At 35.1% G+C, this 12,966-nt stretch overlaps 2 protein-coding genes across 2 annotated transcripts; both read right to left on the reverse strand.

Annotated features, from left to right (window-relative positions):
- Positions 1-4,115: 4,115 nt before the first annotated feature.
- Positions 4,116-4,586, reverse strand: LOC134705815 (uncharacterized). The gene has a single exon (XM_063564532.1). It carries the CDS (start codon positions 4,584-4,586, stop codon positions 4,116-4,118), a length of 471 nt encoding a protein of 156 aa, XP_063420602.1.
- A 261-nt stretch (positions 4,587-4,847) lies between these two features.
- LOC134705816 (KRAB-A domain-containing protein 2-like) lies at positions 4,848-5,531 on the reverse strand. Its single transcript, XM_063564533.1, has one exon. The coding sequence runs from the start codon at positions 5,529-5,531 to the stop codon at positions 4,848-4,850; it is 684 nt and encodes a 227-aa protein (XP_063420603.1).
- Positions 5,532-12,966: the final 7,435 nt, after the last annotated feature.

Raw genomic sequence — 12,966 nt, forward strand, 5'->3', positions numbered from 1 at the left:
CCTCATGATTGGGGAGTATCATATTTTTCCACAAGTTTACTGTTTGGTAATAGTAAGATATATTTTGATACATCTTGTGATCCGTTTGTTTGGGAAAAACCAGTGGCAGTGAGCAGGGTTTAAGAACATCAATTGTTCGACCTGTTAGTCAAATATGTTTTGTTAAATTAGACAAGTTGTTTATTTTTGTGTCATTTTGGTCTTTTGTGGATAGTTGTCTCATTGGCAATCATACCACATCTTCTTTTTTTTTTTTTTTTTTTTGTATATTTTTCATTTTTATGGTCTTTTGAAAAACTTTTTAGATCCTGCATGCACACGTATAAAAAATACGTTTCTCATACAACACAATCATAGGTTTGAACGTTGTTTTCAATTTACTAGTAGGCTTTTTATATTATTTTGTTTGGGCTTGTTGAAGGTTTGTCTTGCGGTTTATATAATCTGTTCATCTTATTTCGACTCTTTCAAAATTTAAGAGTCTATCCGAAATTGAGATAAAATATATGGCCTTCAAATACCCTTTCAATTCCTTAAATCAATGACTATCTACACTTGTATAAACAACATTTAAACATTTAAACATAATCTTATGGATTCGTTCTTCTAAATGAAAATTCCCATTAGTTGTCTGCATTTCAGAATTATATTTTGCTAACTTGATAGAAAATCGGGACCTCAGATTCTCTGTTTTTTTTTAACAATCGAAAATGTCAAAAGACACCCATACCACCCTAAGGACACCAGATATTCGACCTGCTAGTCAAATATGTTTTTTTTTTCAAAATATACTTTTTTAATTTTTTGGTCTCTTGGAAAATGTCGTTTGTGCTCTATTTAGACCCTACACCAAGATGCTTGTTTTGCATGCACATATGTTCGATCTGAACCAGTGACAACTCTAAGACAGATTTTATCAATCGGAACATCTCATCAGTGATGGTGATAGACGAAATAGTTTGTACATATAGAAATTACACCATCTTTTTAATACCATGCCTTCATTTATTTTCACCTCGCAACAACAAAGCGGAGAGGATATTGTAACGTAATTAGTCCGTCCGTACATAACACAATTGATTCAAGCGTATCGGGTTTTTTTTCTCGACCAATCTTTTCATACTTATTGTACACATTCAATATTTCAATAAAGGGAGATCTAAAAGACGACGGATTTCCAATGGAAAAAGTCGCATCACATTTTTGTTGTTGCGATAGTATATTTTGGAAATTAAACTCAAGATTAATTAACGAAACAACAGTCACGGGTTCCTTTGCCTAAGTTTTTTTTTCATCGGACGGTACCAAGACCTCGTTGATAAATATTCAGTATCAACTTCACAAGTATACATGATGGTCGTGATGTATAGATTCTGCGTACTGTCGTTGTTGATCATCTTAAAAACGTGTTATATTGTCCTTTCTTTTGTCTTAGTTCTATTATTAATTTACTTTTATTGTTTGGATTGTTTTCTTTGATACCCATTTGTTGTGGCTCGGTACTTATCAATGTGTTTGTATTAATCTTCATTTTGGCTGGTGTGTTCCATACGACGGTTGTCCTTAAAGTTCGTTGACAAAGTTGAAGTATGCGTAAAACTAGCATTTCAGGGAAATTCAATTCTGCATATTTGTAATCCTGAACTGTATCCTAGTTAGGCTACATTAATATTTGTCCAATTTTAAAAAGCGAAATAACAGTGACTTCATATAAATATAAGCAATAGGGACCCGGGGCATTGCGAAAATGTCACATTAAATGCAGGCTGGTGTTCTAAATTTTTTGTTATTTTAAGTTTCAAAATCCCCCAAAAATACAAGAAACTTACACCGTTACGTAAAAAATAGCCTTGACGTTAAGCCTGCTACATTTGTATGGTCAAAATTTCGAAATGGCTGAGAAATCTTAATTTGAAGAATTGAATCCAGAATCGGCATCTCTGAAAAAAGGTTATTTACGGTAAGGGTGGAGCAGCGGGCGGTTATAAAGTTTTTTGTAGACATCGTAAACACGCCAACATAAACACCCAATTTCTTAAAACAGTCTAAGAAACATAGCAAAGTAAGTCTTTCATTGGTATTCAAGTTGCACAAAAGGTTAGGGGACAGAAGAGACAATTTTGAAGACAATAAGCTGGAGGGTAGTCTACTTTCATGGAATCAGATGCGACAAAAGATGAAGTTCTGAACGTTATCAACAGTGACATACGAGTATCAGTTCGCGAAGTTGCAGAAAAATATGACATTCTAGATTCTACAGCGCACCACATTTCAGCAAATTATTTAAATATAAATCAAGTATGTGCTAAATGGGTACCACGACTTCTAACAGCTAAACATTTAACACAACGAATGGAATTGTTAAATCGATTTATTAAAAAGTTCTTCATGGTGGCATACGATTTCTAGACAGAATAATTAGAAACAGCGAAAGCTGGTTAATTACTACGACCAGGAAACTAAACAACAGTTGCTAAAACAATTCCACGATCAACACTTACCTAAAAACTCATCTAAGAATTGATTTATTTGGAATCGAATGTCTTAAAAATCTTCCGTATATCACTGACTTAGCGCCAATGGATTTTGCGGTATTCCCGCATATAGAATATTTTCTCCGTTGACAATGGTTCGACGATTTACCTGAACTATGACAGGAAGTAATGCACATAATCTTTAAGATGAAAACAAAATAGTTTGAGAAAATAGATGATGTCTGGTAAAAAAAGATGTTATGCTTTGAAAGTAGACTTAGTTGCGAAAAAAAAATGTTGACGACGTCTAACGACGCAACGTCGGAATTATTTGTTTTGGTGCTCCGGGTGAGAGTTTCTTATGATTTTTAAATTGATGAAAATACGAGTATTTAAGCAGGTACTGAAACAAAATTTTGTACACTTCATCAGGAAATCATAAAAATAGTTATCTACTTGTTTTATTTATTTCGGGCGGGTAAATAATATTTTATTGATATTGTCCTCAAACTTTACGGCCAACCCTCGAATATGGGACTTTTTGTGTTTCTTTGGTTCTTATAACATGACCACGTTAGTATGTTATGGTTCTATAATATGTCATTATGTTATATTTCTATTATAAATTAGAAAATACGTTGAACCACAAAAATCTAAATTATTTAATCGCGTATTGGAATTAACCATTATGGTGGATTCTTACAAATTCTATAGAATTTTTGGACTATTTTAAATCTCGGTCTATTTCTGAAACTAATTCTAACATACTTTTGAGTTTTTAACACTGTATGCTTACATTGCCAATATCATTTTTTTAATTTTTTTTGTATAAACATTGAACGACAATATTTCTTCCTATGTGAGGTATTAATTTTCTGACGTAAGACATGCGGAGCAGTGAATGTGTTTTTAATTTGATAGATGCGTTTGTGTACTTCTGTTAAATTGTTTCTTTTAAAATTATAAAACGTTGTACCTATATTTTGATTATTTTATTTATCATGTCTGTTTAGTTCACTTTTCGTTGTAAATATAACGGAATATGATGAAACTGTCGTTTAGTTCACTTTTCGTTGTAAATATAACGAAATATGATGAAACTGTCGTTTAGTTTATTTTTCGTTGTAAATATAACGAAATATGATGAGACTGTCGTTTAGTTCATTTTTCGTTGTAAATATAACGGAATTTGATGAGACTGTTGTTCTACATCTACATCTACATAATACTTCTTAACTTCAATATGTTGAAGATTACAAGAAGGCATATGCTAGGGAAACAAATTAAAACTAAACATATTTACAATAATTTCAAGAAAAAACTTTTTTTTTTTAAATTTTTGTATATGTTACAGGCATTTTCTAAATTTAGGCATTTTGTAAAATGACTGAAATTTTTAGGCATTTTCTAAAATGCCTGGATGATTTAGGCATTTTACAAATTGACTATTTTTTTCAGGCATTTTACAAAATGCCTGAAAATATGGTAAGGCATTTTACAAAATGCCTAAAAGACTAAAACTGAATGGAATGTATTCAAAATTTTACGACTAAAAATATCAAATAAATAATTTTATTCTATAATTAAATTTGCATGAAATTTAAACAGTAAAAGTTTTATAATTGTAATTAAATCAATCTTTTACATAAACACTGAAGATGACAAGTATTTGTTGCTGCATGTAATGTTTGGATGACAGCGACTGTTACACATTTGTCCTGAATTTTTGCAAAGGCAACGTTTAGTGTTACATCTAGTCTTACCACTAGCACTGCAGCCACATTTTGTGTAACCCTGACCATCACACAAAGAAACTTTACTGACAGCTTTTCTAAAGGATATTTCATTATCATAATTTACACAATGAATAGATATAAAATTACTGTCAGATAGTTCAAACTGATTCCTGGTGTAAAGTCCACGTAATATTCTATCTTTAATTCCAAGTTTATAACCATGCTCTTCCTTTCCGGTAACAACAGCCATAAGGTTACGTGGGTCTCCTTTCCCTCGATCAACATGGGGAATTGCAACCAACACATTTGCTCCAATATCCACCTCTGTTAAAACTCTTTCTGATAGATTTCTCATCCTGACAGCTTGTTTTGTCATTGATTCTGATGCATGCCTTCTCTCATTTCTGATGACCTCTTCGTTTGAACACAGGTGACAAGTGATAGTATCAGATATGTTTCCCTTTGAACACAGCTCATGTATGTACTGTGCACAAGTAGAACACTGAATATTCGAAAAACATAGATTTTCACACACGGCACACACATGAACATCTAATTCTGTTTCCTGAGTTTTAGATTGATTAGATGGTGCATTTAGCTGACTTTCCTCGTCATGTTGGTTTAGATTATCAGAGCTTTACTCATTTGGCCTTTCATTGCTTATTTCATCTGGCTTATCAGAGCTTTGAAAATGCTGAATCAGATCTTCTTCGGTCTGCAAAGAACCAAGAATCTCTTGAGGTAGTGATGATGATGATAGTCCTATCTTAGCATCACAGCCAAACATTGCCTTGTATGGTGATCTGTTTTTACCAGAATGATGACTGTTGTTTTTTTCAAACTGAACAAATTTCAACCCTATATTCCACTTTTTACTGTTGTTCTCTCTCATCCAGATAACCAGCATGTATTTGATATCTGCATTTCCTCTTTCAACACTTCCTTGTGAATGAGGATATCGAGGTTTTCCATGAACTATTGTACAATCTGCCCACATGTCTTTCAGTTCTTTTATAATATTGGCCGTAAATTCACGTCCGTTATCCGACTGCAGGATATGTGGGGCACCAAAAAGTAAAAATATATCTAGTAGCTGATAGGCGACTTCTGATGCGTGCTTTGATGTAAGTGCTCGCAATATAGCAAACTTGGTCAGATGATCTTGATAATGCATGATAAATCTGAAATCACCATCTCTCATAGACTGCATGTCTACTAGATCAACCTGAGCTCTACTGTTAAAGTCCTTACTTATCAATGGCTTAACAACTAGACCTTTACTGGCAATTTTCCTTTTTTTGAGTTGACATTCTTCGCACATTTCTTTAAACAAATTCAGAGCATGCCTTGTCACATTCGCGTGCTTCATATTATTCTCTGTTCCATATTATACTTTTCTGATTAGAATCAGAATTTTCAATTAATTGGTTTGTAAATCTTTGTTCTGGTGTTAGAACATCATAACCTTCTGCCATGATGAAAAGAAGATCATTAATGAAATACAGAGTGAGTACTTACTCAAAGTTGTTGGAGTTTCTAATTATAGACACTAAAACTAGTAAAACATAAAAACTTAACCTTCAGGCTAGATTTATAAAGAATAATCTTAAATATATTTAAATCAATACTTTTTTGTAGTTTTACAATATATTTCTATCATCTAATTCATGTATTGCATATTTACACAATTTGCCTGAAATAGACCAGGCATTTTGTGTAATTTTCATTAAAAATTTCAGGCATTTTACAAAATGACTAGGGTTTTTTAGGCATTTTACAAAATGCCTGTCAACTTTAGGCATTTTAGAAAATGCCTAAAAATTCAGTCATTTTACAAAATGCCTAAATTCAGAAAATGCCTGTAACATATATATAGATAAAAACATGGTTTGATTTAGCAATACATATGTGGTTTTGCACCAGACTTAAAAGCTTCTAAGTCTGGGCTACAGGCTACTTGGTATGTTAGGGAATTCCACAACCTTATTGTTCTAGGAAAAAATGAATATAAATGATAGTTTGTGGGAGAGAATGGCTGTATAAATTTATGTTCTTTGGATGGTATTAGGTATGTATTTACTGGGATGGAGACTAATTGGTGTTGAATTTTATATAGCATGGTGACGGATGCAAGATAGCTGTATTGGTTGAGTGTATACCTGGCAGCTCTTCTCTGTACCATTTCAATTTTATGTATTTGTTGTTTCTGCCAGGGGTCCCAGACGACACTACAGTATTCAATTTTTGGTCTTACGTATGTTTTGTAAGCCAGTTCTTTTGTTTGTATGCTGTTAGTTTTGACGTTTCTTTTAATAAATCTCAGTGATGCATTTGCTTTGTTCGTGATGTCATTTATGTGAGAATTCCATGTCAGATCGTTTGTGATGGAAACGCCAAGATATTTTGCTTTGTTTGTTGATTTTAAAATATGATTATGTAATGTGTATTTATAGATGATTGGTTTATGTTTTCTTGTTATGTGGATGATTTCACATTTGTCTGGGTTAAAGGACATAAGCCATTCTTGCTCCCATTGTTCCAATTTATGTTGGTCTGATTGAAGGGTGTGACAGTCATCTAATGATGAGATTGTTAGATACACAATAGTGTCATCTGCAAAGAGGCGAACATTACTTTTGAGGTTGTCTGGCATGTCATTAATGTAGATTAAGAACAGACATGGCCCGAGAACAGAGCCTTGGGGAACGCCTGACAATACAGGACAACTATTTGATGTGTGACTGTCAACCACCACTTTTTGTGATCTATGTGATAACCATGCCTCTATGGGTCGATGCCACTGCTGGTGGACGTTTCGTCCCCAGGGTATCACCAGCCCAGTAGTCAGCACTTCGGTGTTGACATGAATATCAATTATATGGTCATTTTTATAAATTTTCTGTTTAAAAAACTTTGAATTTTTCGAAAAACTAAGGATTTTCTTACCCCAGGAGTAGATTACCTTAGCCGTATTTGGCACAACTTTTTGGAATTTTAGGTCCTCAATGCTCTTCAACTTTGTATTTATTTGGCTTTTTTAACTATTTTGATATGAGCGTCACTGATGAGTCTTATGTAGACGAAACGCGCGTCTGGCGTATAAAATTATAATCCTGGTACTTTTGATAACTATTTACACCACTGGGTCGATGCCACTGCTGGTGGACGTTTCGTCCCCGAGGGTATCACCAGCCCAGTAGTCAGCACTTCGGTGTTGACATGAATATCAATTATATGGTCATTTTTATAAATTTTCTGTTTAAAAAACTTTGAATTTTTCGAAAAACTAAGGATTTCTTACCCCAGGAGTAGATTACCTTAGCCGTATTTGGCACAACTTTTTGGAATTTTAGGTCCTCAATGCTCTTCAACTTTGTATTTATTTGGCTTTTTTTAACTATTTTGATATGAGCGTCACTGATGAGTCTTATGTAGACGAAACGCGCGTCTGGTGTATAAATTATAATCCTGGTACTTTTGATAACTATTTACACCACTGGGTCGATGCCACTGCTGATGGACGTTTCGTCCCCGAGGGTATCACCAGCCCAGTAGTCAGCACTTCGGTGTTGACATGAATATCAATTATATGGTCATTTTTATAAATTTTCTGTTTAAAAAACTTTGAATTTTTCGAAAAACTAAGGATTTTCTTACCCCAGGAGTAGATTACCTTAGCCGTATTTGGCACAACTTTTTGGAATTTTAGGTCCTCAATGCTCTTCAACTTTGTATGTATTTGGCTTTTTTAACTATTTTGATATGAGCGTCACTGATGAGTCTTATGTAGACGAAACGCGCGTCTGGCGTATAAAATTATAATCCTGGTACTTTTGATAACTATTTACACCACTGGGTCGATGCCACTGCTGGTGGACGTTTCGTCCCCGAGGGTATCACCAGCCCAGTAGTCAGCACTTCGGTGTTGACATGAATATCAATTATATGGTCATTTTTATAAACTTTCTGTTTAAAAAACTTTGAATTTTTCGAAAAACTAAGGATTTTCTTACCCCAGGAGTAGATTACCTAAGCCGTATTTGGCACAACTTTTTGGAATTTTAGGTCCTCAATGCTCTTCAACTTTGTATTTATTTGGCTTTTTTAACTATTTTGATATGAGCGTCACTGATGAGTCTTATGTAGACGAAACGCGCGTCTGGCGTATAAAATTATAATCCTGGTACTTTTGATAACTATTTACACCACTGGGTCGATGCCACTGCTGGTGGACGTTTCGTCCCCGAGGGTATCACCAGCCCAGTAGTCAGCACTTCGGTGTTGACATGAATATCAATTATATGGTCATTTTTATAAATTTTCTGTTTAAAAAACTTTGAATTTTTCGAAAAACTAAGGATTTTCTTACCCCAGGAGTAGATTACCTTAGCCGTATTTGGCACAACTTTTTGGAATTTTAGGTCCTCAATGCTCTTCAACTTTGTATTTATTTGGCTTTTTTAACTATTTTGATATGAGCGTCACTGATGAGTCTTATGTAGACGAAACGCGCGTCTGGCGTATAAAATTATAATCCTGGTACTTTTGATAACTATTTACACCACTGGGTCGATGCCACTGCTGGTGGACGTTTCGTCCCCGAGGGTATCACCAGCCCAGTAGTCAGCACTTCGGTGTTGACATGAATATCAATTATATGGTCATTTTTATAAATTTTCTGTTTAAAAAACTTTGAATTTTTCGAAAAACTAAGGATTTTCTTACCCCAGGAGTAGATTACCTTAGCCGTATTTGGCACAACTTTTTGGAATTTAAGGTCCTCAATGCTCTTCAACTTTGTATTTATTTGGCTTTTTTAACTATTTTGATATGAGCGTCACTGATGAGTCTTATGTAGACGAAACGCGCGTCTGGCGTATAAAATTATAATCCTGGTACTTTTGATAACTATTTACACCACTGGGTCGATGCCACTGCTGGTGGACGTTTCGTCCCCGAGGGTATCACCAGCCCAGTAGTCAGCACTTCGGTGTTGACATGAATATCAATTATATGGTCATTTTTATAAATTTTCTGTTTAAAAAACTTTGAATTTTTCGAAAAACTAAGGATTTTCTTACCCCAGGAGTAGATTACCTTAGCCGTATTTGGCACAACTTTTTGGAATTTTAGGTCCTCAATGCTCTTCAACTTTGTATTTATTTGGCTTTTTTAACTATTTTGATATGAGCGTCACTGATGAGTCTTATGTAGACGAAACGCGCGTCTGGCGTATAAAATTATAATCCTGGTACTTTTGATAACTATTTACACCACTGGGTCGATGCCACTGCTGGTGGACGTTTCGTCCCCGAGGGTATCACCAGCCCAGTAGTCAGCACTTCGGTGTTGACATGAATATCAATTATATGGTCATTTTTATAAATTTTCTGTTTAAAAAACTTTGAATTTTTCGAAAAACTAAGGATTTTCTTACCCCAGGAGTAGATTACCTTAGCCGTATTTGGCACAACTTTTTGGAATTTTAGGTCCTCAATGCTCTTCAACTTTGTATTTATTTGGCTTTTTTAACTATTTTGATATGAGCGTCACTGATGAGTCTTATGTAGACGAAACGCGCGTCTGGCGTATAAAATTATAATCCTGGTACTTTTGATAACTATTTACACCACTGGGTCGATGCCACTGCTGGTGGACGTTTCGTCCCCGAGGGTATCACCAGCCCAGTAGTCAGCACTTCGGTGTTGACATGAATATCAATTATATGGTCATTTTTATAAATTTTCTGTTTAAAAAACTTTGAATTTTTCGAAAAACTAAGGATTTTCTTACCCCAGGAGTAGATTACCTTAGCCGTATTTGGCACAACTTTTTGGAATTTAAGGTCCTCAATGCTCTTCAACTTTGTATTTATTTGGCTTTTTTAACTATTTTGATATGAGCGTCACTGATGAGTCTTATGTAGACGAAACGCGCGTCTGGCGTATAAAATTATAATCCTGGTACTTTTGATAACTATTTACACCACTGGGTCGATGCCACTGCTGGTGGACGTTTCGTCCCCGAGGGTATCACCAGCCCAGTAGTCAGCACTTCGGTGTTGACATGAATATCAATTATATGGTCATTTTTATAAATTTTCTGTTTAAAAAACTTTGAATTTTTCGAAAAACTAAGGATTTTCTTACCCCAGGAGTAGATTACCTTAGCCGTATTTGGCACAACTTTTTGGAATTTTAGGTCCTCAATGCTCTTCAACTTTGTATTTATTTGGCTTTTTTAACTATTTGGATATGAGCGTCACTGATGAGTCTTATGTAGACGAAACGCGCGTCTGGCGTATAAAATTATAATCCTGGTACTTTTGATAACTATTTACACCACTGGGTCGATGCCACTGCTGGTGGACGTTTCGTCCCCGAGGGTATCACCAGCCCAGTAGTCAGCACTTCGGTGTTGACATGAATATCAATTATATGGTCATTTTTATAAATTTTCTGTTTAAAAAACTTTGAATTTTTCGAAAAACTAAGGATTTTCTTACCCCAGGAGTAGATTACCTTAGCCGTATTTGGCACAACTTTTTGGAATTTAAGGTCCTCAATGCTCTTCAACTTTGTATTTATTTGGCTTTTTTAACTATTTTGATATGAGCGTCACTGATGAGTCTTATGTAGACGAAACGCGCGTCTGGCGTATAAAATTATAATCCTGGTACTTTTGATAACTATTTACACCACTGGGTCGATGCCACTGCTGGTGGACGTTTCGTCCCCGAGGGTATCACCAGCCCAGTAGTCAGCACTTCGGTGTTGACATGAATATCAATTATATGGTCATTTTTATAAATTTTCTGTTTAAAAAACTTTGAATTTTTCGAAAAACTAAGGATTTTCTTACCCCAGGAGTAGATTACCTTAGCCGTATTTGGCACAACTTTTTGGAATTTTAGGTCCTCAATGCTCTTCAACTTTGTATTTATTTGGCTTTTTTAACTATTTTGATATGAGCGTCACTGATGAGTCTTATGTAGACGAAACGCGCGTCTGGCGTATAAAATTATAATCCTGGTACTTTTGATAACTATTTACACCACTGGGTCGATGCCACTGCTGGTGGACGTTTCGTCCCCGAGGGTATCACCAGCCCAGTAGTCAGCACTTCGGTGTTGACATGAATATCAATTATATGGTCATTTTTATAAATTTTCTGTTTAAAAAACTTTGAATTTTTCGAAAAACTAAGGATTTTCTTACCCCAGGAGTAGATTACCTTAGCCGTATTTGGCACAACTTTTTGGAATTTTAGGTCCTCAATGCTCTTCAACTTTGTATTTATTTGGCTTTTTTAACTATTTTGATATGAGCGTCACTGATGAGTCTTATGTAGACGAAACGCGCGTCTGGCGTATAAAATTATAATCCTGGTACTTTTGATAACTATTTACACCACTGGGTCGATGCCACTGCTGGTGGACGTTTCGTCCCCGAGGGTATCACCAGCCCAGTAGTCAGCACTTCGGTATTGACATGAATATCAATTATATGGTCATTTTTATAAATTTTCTGTTTAAAAACCTTTGAATTTTTCGAAAAACTAAGGATTTTCTTACCCCAGGAGTAGATTACCTTAGCCGTATTTGGCACAACTTTTTGGAATTTTAGGTCCTCAATGCTCTTCAACTTTGTATTTATTTGGCTTTTTAACTATTTTGATATGAGCGTCACTGATGAGTCTTATGTAGACGAAACGCGCGTCTGGCGTATACAATTATAATCCTGGTACTTTTGATAACTATTTACACCACTGGGTCGATGCCACTGCTGGTGGACGTTTCGTCCCCGAGGGTATCACCAGCCCAGTAGTCAGCACTTCGGTGTTGACATGAATATCAATTATATGGTCATTTTTATAAATTTTCTGTTTAAAAAACTTTGAATTTTTCGAAAAACTAAGGATTTTCTTACCCCAGGAGTAGATTACCTTAGCCGTATTTGGCACAACTTTTTGGAATTTTAGGTCCTCAATGCTCTTCAACTTTGTATTTATTTGGCTTTTTTAACTATTTTGATATGAGCGTCACTGATGAGTCTTATGTAGACGAAACGCGCGTCTGGCGTATAAAATTATAATCCTGGTACTTTTGATAACTATTTACACCACTGGGTCGATGCCACTGCTGGTGGACGTTTCGTCCCCGAGGGTATCACCAGCCCAGTAGTCAGCACTTCGGTGTTGACATGAATATCAATTATATGGTCATTTTTATAAATTTTCTGTTTAAAAAACTTTGAATTTTTCGAAAAACTAAGGATTTTCTTACCCCAGGAGTAGATTACCTTAGCCGTATTTGGCACAACTTTTTGGAATTTAAGGTCCTCAATGCTCTTCAACTTTGTATTTATTTGGCTTTTTTAACTATTTTGATATGAGCGTCACTGATGAGTCTTATGTAGACGAAACGCGCGTCTGGCGTATAAAATTATAATCCTGGTACTTTTGATAACTATTTACACCACTGGGTCGATGCCACTGCTGGTTGACGTTTCGTCCCCGAGGGTATCACCAGCCCAGTAGTCAGCACTTCGGTGTTGACATGAATATCAATTATATGGTCATTTTTATAAATTTTCTGTTTAAAAAACTTTGAATTTTTCGAAAAACTAAGGATTTTCTTACCCCAGGAGTAGATTACCTTAGCCGTATTTGGCACAACTTTTTGGAATTTTAGGTCCTCAATGCTCTTCAACTTTGTATTTATTTGGCTTTTTCAACTATTTTGATATGAGCGTCAC

Source organism: Mytilus trossulus, chromosome 2, assembly GCF_036588685.1.
Source record: "Mytilus trossulus isolate FHL-02 chromosome 2, PNRI_Mtr1.1.1.hap1, whole genome shotgun sequence".
NCBI classification, from domain to species: Eukaryota; Metazoa; Mollusca; class Bivalvia; order Mytilida; family Mytilidae; genus Mytilus; species Mytilus trossulus.

Coding starts and splice junctions, on each gene's coding strand:
- LOC134705815 (XM_063564532.1), bottom strand. CDS start 4,586: ATGACAAAACAAGCTGTCAGGATGAGAAATCTATCAGAAAGAGTTTTA.
- LOC134705816 (XM_063564533.1), bottom strand. CDS start 5,531: ATGTGCGAAGAATGTCAACTCAAAAAAAGGAAAATTGCCAGTAAAGGT.